The sequence below is a fragment of the Pterocles gutturalis genome, unplaced genomic scaffold (genome assembly GCF_000699245.1).
Source record: "Pterocles gutturalis isolate BGI_N339 unplaced genomic scaffold, ASM69924v1 scaffold13938, whole genome shotgun sequence".
Taxonomy (NCBI): domain Eukaryota; kingdom Metazoa; phylum Chordata; class Aves; order Pterocliformes; family Pteroclidae; genus Pterocles; species Pterocles gutturalis.
In genome coordinates this window covers 1,193-16,101 of record NW_010123233.1, presented here as the reverse complement: position 1 = coordinate 16,101, position 14,909 = coordinate 1,193, and the positions used below count along the sequence as shown (strand labels likewise).

The 14,909-nt window shown below is 47.8% G+C and overlaps 1 protein-coding gene across 1 annotated transcript in view; it reads left to right on the top strand.

The window, feature by feature from the left end:
• The window catches only part of EYA3 (EYA transcriptional coactivator and phosphatase 3), a 30,889-nt gene extending 18,546 nt beyond the window's left edge, over positions 1 to 12,343 (top strand). The window contains exons 8-16 of the mRNA XM_010077830.1: positions 2,536 to 2,675; positions 4,499 to 4,582; positions 5,183 to 5,272; positions 7,052 to 7,110; positions 8,009 to 8,169; positions 9,737 to 9,851; positions 10,282 to 10,403; positions 10,676 to 10,776; positions 11,766 to 12,343. Coding sequence (XP_010076132.1) covers positions 2,536 to 2,675; positions 4,499 to 4,582; positions 5,183 to 5,272; positions 7,052 to 7,110; positions 8,009 to 8,169; positions 9,737 to 9,851; positions 10,282 to 10,403; positions 10,676 to 10,776; positions 11,766 to 11,846 — 953 coding nt within the window. The 3' untranslated portion in view covers positions 11,847 to 12,343. The remainder of the gene's footprint in view (positions 1 to 2,535; positions 2,676 to 4,498; positions 4,583 to 5,182; positions 5,273 to 7,051; positions 7,111 to 8,008; positions 8,170 to 9,736; positions 9,852 to 10,281; positions 10,404 to 10,675; positions 10,777 to 11,765) is intronic.
• Positions 12,344 to 14,909: the final 2,566 nt, after the last annotated feature.

The window sequence follows — 14,909 nt, the reverse complement described above, 5'->3', positions numbered from 1 at the left end:
CCGAGGGAAAGAGAATTCCTGGGGTGACTTGAAGAGCTGCCAGCAGCAGCTCCCTGGGGACCATTGATTCTGTCATGTGTTGGGGCTGGGTGTTCACTTGGCTCCAGGGCAGCTGATGCTAGCCTGTTGCAATAGCTCACCCGAGCTTTTTCCCTCCTCCTGTCAGTTATTCAGATTACCCAACAGCCAGTCCTGGTTATGGGAGTGCTGCAGGACTGCTCATGCGTTTTCAAGAGCTGTAGTTTGGCCATCACCTCTCGATGAGTTGATCTCTGACGTGCCCAGGAGTACATCCTTTCCTTTCTTCTGCTTCATCATGTAAATCATTTTGGAAATGGCAGCTCTTCTGCTGTGCTTTGTGTGTGGCCAGATCTGCAGCTGCATAGTGTTGAGTTACCTGGCACTGGTCAGGGGAGAAGATTTTAGCTGGTAAGAGAAGAGATAGAGAAAGTGGATTGAAAAGGTTTAATTGACCATCCTAGAGATGTCACATCTTTCTCTGGCCCTTTCCACTAATTCCCTGTCATGTACCAACTGCAGTGGTGTTGACTAAAATTTCCTCTCCAAAAATACAGTTTTCTAAACTTAACAAGGACAAGAGCACAGACCTAGTGCTTCTTCCAGTGTCTTGCACAAGGAGTTAGGAGATTCTTCCTGTGTTGTCAAACAGTTTTAAACTGAAATCTGCTGCCTGTTGCAGATTGATAGGCTGGGAAAAAAAAAAAAAAAAAAAAAATTTTGTTGGTGCCCTAGGTCTGGCCAGGATGGAGTTAACTTTCTTCGTAACAGCTCTTCTGGTGCTGTGCTTTGGATTCCTGGCTGAAGCAGTGCTGGTAACACACCTGTGCTTTGGCTACTGCTTGTCCGGTATCAGGGCTTTCTCCCCTCCGCACCCCGCCCGGCGAGCAGGCTTGGGGTGGACGACAACCTGGAAGGTGACACAGCAGGGACACAGCTGCCTAGAGGGATATCCCATACCACGGAATGGCACGTTCAGCAATAAAAACTGAAGGAGGGGAAGAAGGAAGGGTGGGGTTTAGCTTCCAAGGTGGCTTTTGGTCGGAGCTTGGCTGGGCACCAACCTGCTCCTGGGAGGTGAGGGGCGATTGCCTTTGCAGCACTTGGCCTTCTCCATCTTCCTCGAGTCCATCGGTAGGACCTCAGCTCTGCCAAGTCCTCAAACTCATTCAAGCAACCTGAAAGCAGGGATGGGTGGCTGCCAGTGAGCAAAGCATACCAATCGATGGTCTTGAACTCAGTGAAGTTTCAGACTTCTCTCACCTTGACCTTATGGGATGCTATAGACAGGGGATGACAAACACCACGCTGGGGTGTTGTAAATCACGAAGCATGGTACTTCAAGCACTTTCCCTCTTTCAGGAAGCAGTTGTGGTCTAGTTGGGGTGAGCAACAGCAGATTTATCCAGGAGAGCTTGTTCTTATTTCATGTTGAAAACTTAAGGAATTGACCTGTTATTTCAAGTCCAGGGAATGGCCCAGCTGTTAGTGTTTTCTGTGCTATTTTCTTACCTCAGGGATTCTCCAAGTTCACCGTTTTGCATAATTTTTTATAGGAATTGCAATGTCTCATCTTCAAGACCCAGACTGAATTCAGACTCTTTCAAGTCCCCTGTGCCCTCTGCCTCCCCGCTGCAGTTCTGGTCCTGTTTCTGAGCTACTTAGGCAGACGTCTGGGATGTTAACTTTTCTGCCTGAACTGTTAATAAAGGATTCAGAAAGTATCTCCCATCATGGCTGTAATATTCTGCACATCAAAGCATTGCTTTTATTTTTCAAATGGTGGTGTTTTACTGTTTGCCTTTGAGGGGTGTTCTTACCTGTCGCAGAACAGGCTCCGTAATGTATCCCCATCAGTCATAGCCACGCTGCTTGGCCAAGTCCACGTCTCTGGGGCTGTCATTCCTTACTAATTCCTGGATGGGCCGATGGAGCTGTGGTCTAGGTGTGTCTGTTTCACAGCTGGCACACTGTGGATTTGTGTGTGGTTAGCACACTCCAGGTAACCCTGTGCAGTGAGTGTTGTTTACCTGTGAGTCAAAGGCTGACGGTGGCGTGGGAGCGGGTGGTGTACGTGGAGGTGGAAACAGCGTGTGTTGTGTAGTGGTGCTTGACACAAAAGGCTGCTCCAGGAGATCTGGTAGGGAGAGGCATCGTTAAATACTTTTCTTTGTACACTCATTACAGGCTGAGGGTTTCTGGTGCTGTCTCAAGAAGTATTAAAAGAAAGAGTTGAGTAATAAAGCAGTTCCAGGGTAGTGAGACATCTGAGGGTTACGGACCTTTGGGTGGAGGGTGCTCTGGCTTTGTAGCTGCAGTAGCTCAGCCCTGGTGGACTGAATTGAGGAGACAGAGCTGTTTTGAAATGATGGGACAAAGAAACCATGTTTGATGTTCTAAATAAGGGTTCAACTACTAGTGCATCAATAAACCAAGATAACATCTTAACTTTTGTGGCCAAATGCTGTAAGCTTTATGTTGGTGTTTGTTTTGAGACGTGTGATTTGTTTCTTCTAGGAGATGCATCCACAAGTCCTTCATTATCAAGAGCAACAGCAAGCAAAGAGTTAGATGAGCAGGCAAGAAAAAACATCCCTGGGAAGAACAGGGGGAAGAGGAAAGCAGATACCTCGTCCTCACAGGACAGCGAGCTGGAGGTAAGGAGTAATCTTGTTTTCTACAGGTAGCATTGCAGAATAGTGTGGTGGTAACAGTCCTCTCTTTGTTTCGTCCTATCTCCATGGAAATGGAAGGGGATCATTAGACTCACAGAACAGTTTGCGTTGGAAGGGACATTTAAAGGTCATCTAGTCCAAAAACCCCTTCAGTGAGCAGGGACGTCTTCAGTTAGGTCGGGTTGCTCAGAGCCTCGTCCAACCTGACCTTGAATTTTTCCAGGGTTGGGCCATCTACCACCTCTCTGGGCGACCTGCTCCAGTGTCTCACCACCCTCACAGTAAAAAATTTCTTCCTTATATCTATTCTGCATCTACCCTCTTTTAGTTTAAAACCATTACCCCTTGTCCTATTGCTACAGGCCCTGCTAAAAAGTCTATCTCCATCTTTTTTATAAGCCCCATTTAAGTACTGGAAGGCCACAGTAAGGTCTCCCCGAAGCCTTCTCTTCTCCAGGCTGAACAGCCCCAACTCTCTCAGCCTGTCCTCACAAGAGAGGTTTTCCATCCCTCTGATCATTTTTTGTGGCCTCCTCTGGACCCACTCCAGTAAGTCCATGTCTTTCATGTGCTGAGAGATATTTGGGAAATTCCCATGACTCATGTTATCTGAGAACTGACCCAAATGAGTTCTGCAGTAGTCCTTGAAAAGCATCACTTAAACTCATCTTGGAACCATAGTGGTGTCAATGGAGGAGACATCTGGATGTCTCTAGCACAGCCTCCGCTCAGAGCAGGGCTGTCCCCAGCACTAGAACCATGGCTTTGTCTAGCTGAGTCTTGAGAACCTCCAAGGCTGGAGATCCTGTACGTGTTTAGTGATCTGTCCCAGGACTACCACATCCACCTGGGAAAGGGGGTTTTCTATCTCCCAACTGGATCTCCCAAGCTGCAAAATTCCCCTTGATTTTCTATGGCAACCATCTGCCACGATTGCAAAGAATTTGTCTCCGTCATCTTTGCAGTTCCCTTTCAATTAGTTGTGGTCTGCTGTGAGATCACCTCTAGCCTCCTCTTTGCTGAGATGAACCATCACAACTCCCTCAGCCTTTCTTCTAGGCTGCTGACCATCTCAACAGCCTTTTGCTGGCCCATCTCTAGTTTCCTCACATACCTCTGGAACTGGGGATGCAATCTGGGATGGCCTTCCCGGTGCCAAGCGGGGTGAGACGGCACCTTCCTTCTACCAGCTGGGCACACTTCGTGTTCTCCCGCACACAGTTCATCTTATCCAGAGGGAGGGAGCACTGCTGGCTTGTACTGTCCTGGCGTCCACTGTACCCTCCAGCTCCTTCCAGCCGGGACCAATACAAGGGGTTATTCTACCCCACATGCAGAATCTGCAGTTATTGATCTAGTTCCTGCTGGCCCAGTTCTCAAGTTTGTCAAAGTCCTGTTCTGAAACTCTGCTGTCCCTCGTGGCGGCCAGTCCTCCTTGTTTATCGTAACAAATGTGTCTCTGATAAACACCAAGGTCGTTTACTGGGTGCTCTCCAGATCACAGGCAGTAAACTTCTACCCTAGTAGGGCTCTAAAGTTCATTAGCACTTTAAGTTTTTGCTTTTATAACTCTAAAAGCAAGAGAAGCTTTTGAAATAGTTTGAGCAACAGAGCCTTGGGTGTAGAGTTGCACTGTCGGCACTAAACTCAGAGATGAAGTGTTCAGTCTGTAAGATGAATACTATGTTCAGATCTGGTAAAGGCATACCGCAACTAGCCACAGAATTAACCCTAAAACTTGCTTTGTTATTGTAGCTCAGTGCTTGGAATATCTCGACTCTAACCTGCTTTTATTCTCTATGCAGAGAGTGTTTCTCTGGGACCTGGATGAGACCATCATAATCTTCCATTCACTTCTCACAGGGTCTTATGCTCAAAAATATGGCAAGGTAGTATTGACTTTTTTGTGGAAGAAAAAACATATCTGTCATGCAGAAGTAAATGTTAATCTTTGTAAAAGGAATAGAAAATGATATTTTGTTTTAAATTGAAATTTGATACTTTTATCTTGTTGGCACCTTGGACTGGGGGAAGAACACTAAATTTGGCTTTATACAGAGCTAGGGTGTGGGTATCACAAACACTTCCCACTAACAGCATGACTCTTAAAATGTCAAACTGTTTTTATCATCATTGGGAATTGTTGGGATCGGAGCATGTAGTGAGAAGAAGTGTGTTTTCTCCTTCAAAATATATTGAAGATTTTTGAATGTTTGGTTTGTGTTGCATCTGAAAATGCATCAGTCCCTGCTATGCAGTACTGACATGTTTTGTTAAATTTTGGGTCGCTTTTTTACTAGAATGTGAATTTTGTTTTTATTCAGTTTTTTAAAATACATGGGGAATTGTAATTTACATCATTGATTGCAGATGGAATTACATCAGGCTTGATATACAGTGGAAACTCCGTGCAATGTAGCTGATGAAAGGTTTATCACCATTCGCTTCTGCCTACAGCGAATTTACATTTTCTCTTTTTGTTTTGCCAGGATCCAACTCTAGTGATTGGCTCGGGTCTGTCAATGGAGGAGATGATTTTTGAAGTAGCTGATACTCACTTGTTTTTCAATGACTTGGAGGTACGTGGCAAATGTTTTTAAAAGGCAAAGCTCCACGTTACTTGGTTAGAATTACACTGCACCGTTTGTGAGGGCTCTTGTTCTTCAGAGCCACTTTAATGCTGATACGTAGCAGTCTTCCAAAACTGAAGTGTTTCTAAGGACAACCACACCAAAGATGTGTGCTCTCTTATCTGAGACAGGCTTTCTGCGGACTTCTGGTGTCATGAGCTCTCTTATGGGTTTCTGCCTGAACCTCTATAAATAAAGAGAGTGATGTCTGCTTTGTCTCGTATTTGCATTCTGGACTGGAAAGCACTTTGCTTTCCCTGGTCCTGTTTTGAAATAGCAACCAGAGATGCGGGGAAAAAGGTGACCTTGAGAACATCAGTTCTCAGAGGCTTTGACTAAGCCAAGGACAGTACAACTTGTGCGTCTCAGCCAGCGTCTCGGTAGTTTCCGTTGGCTGTGTAGCAGCTCTGAAGGACACGTTCCCATAGACAAGCACGTACACGTGGAGGTCCCACAGCACCCTCCGTTTATCTTTCCTGCAAGCTATCTCTGCTGCTCGCCTGATCCCATCCTGCCTCAAGGACTTCCCGTCAGCTCCCATCCTCTTTCCTGAGCAGTATTCTTTGCCAAATGAGATACCTCTGCAGTGCCTCCACAGAAGCTGAACAGACATCTCTGCGTTAATCCTGGCAGTGCCCTGTGCTGTGCTCTGATATGTCGTCAGATAGCACTGGGCACAGTCATCTATACGGGAGGGTGTGAAGTTACGCCAGAATCTGGAACTAAATGGTTGGAAATAGCAAATTTCCTGACATGTCTTCTTTATGAGTCCACAGATATGGACTCAGGAACCTACTTTGCAGAATTTACAGGACTAGTTTAAAGCTTAGGAAGGCTGAATATGAACAGTGAACAATTAATTGTAGGTGCATCACTGATGTACATCGTGGGAAAACAAGATGGGTGTGTAGATGCAAATAGAAGCTTAAATGAAGTTTCCATTTGTGGCTGCGACCACTTGCAGCTGTGAGCTTTGCAAAGGTGGTGATGACAGTTACCTCCCTGCCCTGGAAAAAAACAAAACAAACAAAACACCAACTAGAGTCTCTTGTGCTGGAAAGGCAGTTGTTGATATGTTTACTATGTGATCAACAACAATTATTGCTGTAGGTGTTGGTTAGTAAGCAGCAGCAGGAAATTCTTGTAATGGGGAAAATTCAGTTTTTGTCCCAAGGTATTTGCAGTTTGTCTCTGGGTTAAATCGTCTGTGCTGAGCACCGGAGCCTTGGCAGTGCTACCGTGCTGATGTTTCACTCCAGGGTTCATGCTCTGGCTCTCTGGTAACAGAATTGACTGTTGTGTTGGTGAAATGGAATATCAACACTTGACCAGATGATGTATTTTTGGGTTTGTTTGGTTTGGTTTTTTTTGAAATTACAGAAGGGTTTCAAATAATAAGTGAGCTTTGAGGCCAACCTCTTTAGTGAGTGTTGAAGTTCCTTTTTTGCAGACAACTTGAAATGTCATGGAAACATGCTTTTTTCAGACTTTGCTGGTACTTCAAATCCCAGTCTTGGCAAGGACCTGTAGGTGCTGAGAAGTAAAACCTGGTACTGGAACACAAAGCTAATGGAAACTAGGCATAGGTTTGTGGAGGCAGTATGGCACGGCTTGTTGCCGTTGGGAATTGAGAGAGGATTGTTGTGTATCACACTTCCTTCAGTCTGCAAATTTCAGTATGTTTCTAGATTACAACAGTGTGACTTTTTTTTTTTTTTTCTTAAACAGGAGTGTGACCAGGTGCACATAGAAGACGTGGCATCTGATGACAATGGCCAAGATTTAAGGTGACGTACTGATGAATGCATGAAACGTACAGCTGATGTAATCTGTTTGTTGTGGGACTTCAAACCCAAATGGGGTTATACGATCAGCATTGTGCAGCGGATGGAACTTGGCAAATTCTGTTTGTTTGCTGGGTGGTATTTCTCTGAAGACCTACAAAACATTAAGATTTTCAGAACTGTAATGTGAATTATATTGTCCGCTGTTGAGTGTTGTCCATGTACTCAATGACATGTGATGAATGGAGAACCAACACTCCCAACTTCATGATCTTGACCTTTGAAAGTCTCCCTATGGTTTGCATCCCTCTGCAAGCTGATCGTGTACACTGACAGGAGAGGTGAGGGTAAGTTTTCTGCTGCATTAATGAGCTGCACTGGCTCAAGGAAAGGTCTGAGAAGTCCCTGTCTGTCAGGGAGACAGAAATACAGGGCAGGTGGTGAAGCAGGACCTGCTTGCTGCAGTCCTGAGATGGCAAAGCAGCTCATCTGCTTGTGGAGCTGCAGCTGTGATGTAAAGACACAGACATTATGTTTGGAAAATACTGTGCTGGGGTTTATCCCTGCAGGATGAGAAAGGGGTTAGAGGGCAGGATGCTCTGTATCGCAGAGCAGTGAGCAAAGAGCAAGGGAAGGTTTTGTCCTGGAGGGTGGGACACAAGAGTTGAATCAGTGCATTTCAGGGCAGCAGTTCTGAACTGGCAGCAGATGTAGTTGGATATCAGAGTACGTTGCCCGTTGAAGCCGGTCTCTGCTGTTGGGGTGCGGTGGCGGTTGTCCAGAGTTCCCCTCCGAGGTGCTTCTCTAGCTCCTGTCAGAGCTGAAGTCTGCAACCCCACCTGAAAAGCTGCAGTGATTCTGCTGCTGTGGCACACATAACACATCTGCTTTTCTGAAATAGCAACTACAATTTCTCCACGGATGGCTTCAGTGGCTCAGGCAGCAACGCAAATCACAGCTCATCGGTTGGTGTCCAGGGTGGAGTGGACTGGATGCGAAAACTGGCCTTCCGCTACCGCCGAGTACGAGAGATCTACGACAAATACAAAAATAACGTTGGAGGTGAGTGTTCACCTGCACCGGTATCTGAGCACTCAACAGCACTTGTGGTGCCAGACTCCATCCTTCCCCAGAGCTTTTGCTTTCCTGAATGTTTGGACATGACAAGTAACCGTTGTGCTAGTGCTAAATGGGATCAAATCTCCATGGAGTCTAAAAGCATACGGCTTCCAAACTGAACGGCGTGCCAGTGCGGTCTGTGGGCTATCGTGTGTAGGTAGGGATGGTCAGTCAATCCTGTGTCTAAGAGAAAGTTTTGGTGCAAACGGTGTCCCTTGGGTGATTTTGTATGAAAGGCTGCCTGTCACTCTGCTTAGAATGGGCCTAAATCACTTACATATCGTGCTGCTTCGGAGGTCCTTTCACTCGTGTCTTCACAAAATCTGTCTTTTACCATGCCATCGTCACGAAATGGTGTTCACCCTTTTGGCTGTTGTGCTCATAGTCTGGTGTGATATCTCCACCATCTGTTCACAGAGTCACTTAAAATCTTCTAGTTTTCCTTCCCTTTCAATGCCAAAGCAGTAATAATGATGCACACAACAGATACCAAATGCAGATACATCTTCAGTTGCTGAATCTTGGCACTGAGTTCCCTAGGAAAGGGGTGCTGCTGGAGCAGCTCACCTGGCAGAGTGACTCGCCCTGGTGGGCTGTGGGTTTGGGTACCCTTTGCCTACACAAAAAAAAACCTTGAGAAAATGTTTTCTTGGACATATTTTCTAAAAACCAGGTGTTCAAAACTACAACTTTCAGCCTTAAAAATCTTACCAGTGTAAGTTTGCATTTCACTATGCTGCAGTTTCCTTATTTCTGGTAGGGATCAGACCACTGTTCTGTATTTTGCACGTGGGAAGCCTGGATGCAGAATTTTTCAGGCCCTGTCTAAAGCCAGGTGGCAAAGCAGTTGGCAGCGCAGCCCACGGTGGGTCCCTGCCTCCGTGGCCTCATTGTTAGAGGACTGGTGGACTTCAGCGCTGGGGTGAGGTGGGGGGTCCATCCATCATGGCTGGAAGTTGGGTGGAGAGAGGTTCAGACTCAAGATGCTCCCGTCTTGTTGTGTGTAATGAGAGGAGCAGGGGTGAGTGTATGGGCTGCTTTTATTCAAAACTGGATGCTTTGAGAAAATTGTATCTAAAAGAGAGAATAAATAAGAGGATTTAGAACAAGTGATAAATAAAGTTACCTAAAAGGGATCAAAGTGGGAAGGATCCTTGTGCCTGTGGGAGCGGGAGGGCAGACAAGGCGATTGCAGGTGCTCCTTCCCTTGCTGTCAGTGGCCGTGGACAACTCCTGCTGTTGTGAGTGCTTTGGACAAGAGAAATGTGTTTTGTTGCCTGCATCCTGAGAAATGGTTGGAAATTGTCAGAGAAATGTCTCTGCAGACTCACGGGTGGGTGTCTGGGCTCATGCACGTCGATGGAAGTTGGTTTCACCCGTTGCCTCCAGACAGTCTCAGCTTTCCGATACCTCCAGTACCGTGTGGTTTCTTGCAGAACAGGCAGTGGTGGCTCTCGCTGTGTTAGACGTGCCAGCTCAGCTGGGAAAGCTCATGTTGCTTGCCTTCCAGGCCTTCTTAGCCCGCAGAAGAGGGAAGCTCTGCAGCGACTAAGGACTGATATAGAAGTGCTAACGGATTCCTGGCTGGAAACTGCATTAAAGTCCCTGCTGCTCATACAGTCCAGGTATGGAAACTGGCGATGTGTATGATGCTTTCTCAGCCCTTTCTCTCACTTAGACTTGCATGCAGTGCCGTGTTGCAGCAGTGTCCGTAGGTAATACTACTGCTGCTTGTCACAGGTACTGGGAAACAAAGCGAGTGAGTGCAAGGACTCCACTCCTGAGCACCCTTTGGGATTTTTCTGCTGCACCATCTGCTGTTAGGAAGGTCCCCATAATGGGACTGTGCTCGCAGAATTGCATTTCTGCCAGACAATTTCTGATCACAACAAAAAACAAAACAAAAACCACAAGTCAAAACCTTGGCCTAAAAAGCCTCATGAAAGTAGGTCAACAAAGCACGTGGCACTTTGGAAAGCCGAGCAAGCTGCCCAGAGGAGCCCTCGGCACCGCTGGCCATTGATACGCTTCTACAAAGTGTTTTTCTTCTTTTAGAAAAAACTGTGTGAACATCCTGATCACAACCACCCAACTGGTGCCAGCTCTTGCCAAAGTTCTCCTGTATGGATTGGGCGAGGTGTTTCCCATCGAAAATATTTATAGTGCTACAAAAATAGGTAAGGGGTTGTGCTGAGTACCTGGCACTGAAATGTCTGCTGCAGGTTCGCTGGGATCTTTACACAGGAAATACGATTTCTGCAGCTGATCAGCCCCCGTGGCTGCGGAGGTCCAGCTGGCCAGTGGTGGCTTCTGGCCTCACCAGCTGAACTGGGTGGTATCCCCTTCCCAGTAATACAAGGTTGTGTTTCTCTACTGGGAAGAAGGGACCTGTTCAGGCTTCTGCTACTCTCTGCCTAAGGCTCATGACAGTGGGATTGTCTTTTGGCAGGTAAAGAGAGCTGTTTTGAGAGGATCGTGTCACGATTTGGAAAGAAAGTCACCTATGTGGTAATTGGAGATGGGCGTGATGAAGAGGTTGCAGCTAAGCAGGTGGGTTTCTGACTCTGCAGAGGTGGCGTGTGGGTGGATGGAAAGAGAAGTTACTGCAGCAGTCTTTTTCCACAGGGACTCTTTCCAGGGCTGAACTCTTCTGGCCAGGGGAAGTCGGGGGGAAACTTTGCCTTTGATACAAAAGGTCTTGCATCCCTGGAGGGGTTCAAGGCCAGGCTGGATGAGGCTTTGAGCAACCTGGGCTAGTGGGAGGTGTCCCTGCCCATGGCAGGGGGTGGCACTGGATGATCTCTAAGGTCTCTTCCAACACAAACTGTTCTGTGATTCAATGATTCTGTCTTTCACTACATTAAGATGGGGAGTTTTCTGGCTCTTCGGGGTTTAAAGTTTCTGTTTAACTCTTGTTTAGGATAGTGTATAACATTGACCTTGTAAAACAGTATCTTGATGTAGGATGTCTTGATCATAGCAGCTATCGGTTGAGATAATGCGATTTCTCAGAAGCGTGGAGGGAGCCAGGACTGGGATGCCAGCAGTCAGATCAATACACAGCGTCTGTCATTAGGCTGAGTTACAAACAAGGGGCAAACAGTTCAGTTGATCTGGATGGGCCTGAATGGGTCACTCAGTCACGCCAGTGAAAGGCAGTGAAGTGCATAGATTACTGTCAGGACATCGTCTCTGCATGCTTCATGCCGTCTGCCGTGTGCCAGAGTTGTCATCTGCGCAGGTTCCCTGTGAGCCCTGGAACAGCTTTCCTGGGTCAAGCAGCAGCTCCCAGCTGGGCGCTGACGTTTCCATCGTCAACGTGCAAAGCAGCCGATAGTGCTCGTGCCCGTCATAAACAGACGTGCAGATAAGATAGGCTTCAGATACCAGCGTGCACGTGGCCAATATCCTTCCTGAACTCAGCGTGCTCAGACAGGGCTGTCACAAATTCTGTATTGCACAGCCCTACAGGTGAACCTTGACTGCTTCCACCGCGCTGTAAAATCACCGCCATAAACCTGCCCTTGTCTCTGTTACAGCACAACATGCCTTTCTGGAGGATCACAAATCATGCAGACCTCGTGTCCCTTCACCAAGCCCTCGAGTTAGACTTCCTGTAAGAAGCTGGAGCAAAGGCGTGACTGCAGCTCCTGCAAGCCCTCTCCGTCGCTGGGGAGGCAGAAATCTCATACATCTGGGGACTCACTTTTCAGCTTGATGAAGAAAACATACCTAATGCAAACTGTACAGTAAAACATGACACCAGGCTGTTTCCTCAGGAGCAAGGTCCTGCCAAGTACAAAGGTGTCGTCTAAAGAAGCACTAGACTCGGCAGAGCTAGAGCTTGTCTGAAGAAGAGACTGACAGAAGCCAGCTGAATTCCTCTAGCAGGTAGTCTCCAGAGGGAGAGGGTGATACAACAGCAGAAGTATTTGTAAGAGCCTTCTCCTTTCTATTCAGCTTAGTTGTAGAACCCAAGTAAACACAAAACCTTATTTTTATAGGAAAATACTGATGGCAGAGCTGAACCTTCCTTGTTTTGCAAAGCCAAAAAGAGCTATGTTGTTTTTTTTTTCCATAGGAAATATTAATGAAAATGTCAAAAATACCTCTGTTGCTGTGAAATGTGTCCTCTCTCCTTCCCTGGGTGTTCAAAGCAGTTAATTTATTACAATGTCCTTGTGTTATTTCCTCAACATGGGATTACTGGAAAATAGATAACTGAATGTTTCTGGGATATGTTGTTCCTTGTAGAGGAAAGTGTTGGTGTTCTGAGTTGATCCCAGTGGCTTCTGGTCAATGTGTGCACAAGCCCTGTTAACAAGCAGGAGATCGTTGGATTCCAGCTATCCATGACCCAGACCTTAGATCCCACAGATTGTCCCTGTAAAGGAGAACAAAGCTGCCTGTGAACATGAGATACAGCACAAGACCGTTGCAGACTGCTCAGATGTGACCAGAGTCCTCATCTGGACTAGGAATAATTTGAGAGAACTAAATCCTCATGAATGTTAGAAAGAAGGGGGGTTATCCTACACCTCTGCTTTCCTGACTCCATTTGTAAGTTCCTTTTAGTAGAATCAGATTCAATTTTCTTGTATTCTTCTTTGCATTAGCCTAACTACATAGAAACAAAACCTTTCTTAAGAGGGACTTCATTTTCTAGGACACTGTGACTTGCTAGCCTGGAGCACACTGCCCTTGGGGTGATGGTAATGCTGTTTTTTCTGCTCCCATCTCAGAAAAAAATACAGGCTGAAGTCAGTGACCTGCAGTACTGCTAGCCAGAAATAGACAGCCGGAGATGAGGGGCTGGTGTTGTGCCAGGTCAGGCTGTGCTCAGTGGTATCTGCCTCCTCCCTGTACCCCGAGGGCACCAAAGCAGCAGGTACCTGGGGTTTCTGTACAGGGGACAGATGTCTGCCGCTCCCCGCCGCACGCCTCTGCTGCTCCACCTGAGCCAGACACCGCGGCTGCACCCAGACCCTCCACATCACTGGTCTCCAGCATCACCCGTCTGGGACCCACGGGGGACTGGTCTGAAAGCATGTTGCTTCCGAGTGGATGCTGACCCACTCAGGCTGTGCCCACAGAAGCAGGTGAAGTGTTTGCTGCATTCCTTTCATGGCATTAATTACTGAGGAATAATTTCCCTCAGTGCTGGGAGAGTTGCTGGGCCAGCTCTGGTCACCTGGAGGAGGTGCCGAGAGCAAGGGGTTTGGATCCCCAGAGCCGAGAGACTGTTCCAGTTTTTTTTTTTCCTAGATCCAGTTTTCATTTAAAAAAAAAAAAAATAAAAAAAAAATCAAAGGAGTTTCTCTGTCTCCAAGGTGGTCACAGGAGTTGGGAGCAGTCTGCTTTCCATCCCGCTCCTTGCTGGGCGCTGGCCGCGTGCTCTGATCTCGGGCAGATGCTCTGGGGCCGTGTATCTCCCCAGGAGCTCTGCTCAGCAGCGTGCTCTCTGTGTAGCAGCTGCTGCTTGCGAGCAACGTGACCTCTCGCCCCATTAGGAAAATCTGAGGAGCCAGTTTCTGCTGTGGGTGTTCTGAGCGGCTCCAGCAAGGGGATGTCTTGTGGGTGCGCTGACAGCCCCCCCTCTGCTCGCCGCTGCTGGCCCAGCAGAGCCCCTGGAGCAAGGCGGGGACGTGCGGTGGAGGACTCCGCAGGAGGCTTTGAAGAGGAGCAGGAGCCCACGAGGGATGCTCTCCCATGCTGTGTGTACAAGGGGGGAGAGCTCAGGTGTGTTCCCGGGTGTTCCACGCAGCTGGGCAGGTGTGTGCTGGTGGGCTCCGTGCAGAGCAGGGAGAGATGCTGCAGGGCTGCGGCTCCGTTACTGCTGGGTCCATAAAGAGCCCAGGTCCCCTGGGGTCCCTGCGAAGTGTCGGCACTGCGGCAGCTGGAGCGGAGCTGGTAGGAAGGGAGCCATGCTGAGAAACGGCCCCGTTGCTCCCAGGGTCTGCAGTGTTACCAGGAGCTCAGGACTTAATGTGAGTCTGTGCTGGATCCTGAACATCTCTCTGCGGGTCCCTAGCCCATCCAAAGGTCTCCTGTAGGCGGGCTCGGGGGATGTCCCAGCCTGTGCAACAGCCTGGTCAGAGCACGTCTCGTAGTCCATCCGGCTGGACTTTGGGATTAAAACCTGTGCCTTAACCTCCCACCATCCAGCACGGCCCCGCGGCCCCTTTGCTTCCCTGAGGTCCAAAGCAGCTGGCAGCAGAGCCGTGCTGGCCTGCGCGGGGGGACGGGATGTGTTTTGCCCAGGTGCTCGCGGCGAGTGCTGGACCCAAGGTACCAAGCCGCCTGGCAGCTGGCTGGCTTTGCTTTGTGTTTGTTTACTTTAAAATGTTTTAAGGAAATTTTAAGCTGTCAGCAAAATTTTAGCTGAGTGTGGAACTCTTGCAGCCAGTGACATTTCATACTGATATTTATACGATGTCTCCTTGAATGTATGTAAAGTCCTTTTATAATAGGAGGTTGATGGTACATTTCTGTGTTTCTGTTTAATAAAGGCTGACCTGGCTATTTTATTTTTCCTCTCCTGGCTGAATTTAAGACTTTTCCTGTCTCTCGGGTGACAGGAACAGCGTCTCTATCCAAGCACTGATTTCTGTCTGTCTCTGTGCTCTCCTGTGACCCCCAAACTGGCTGGAGCTGACCTGGTGACAAACCCAGATGCCTGAATG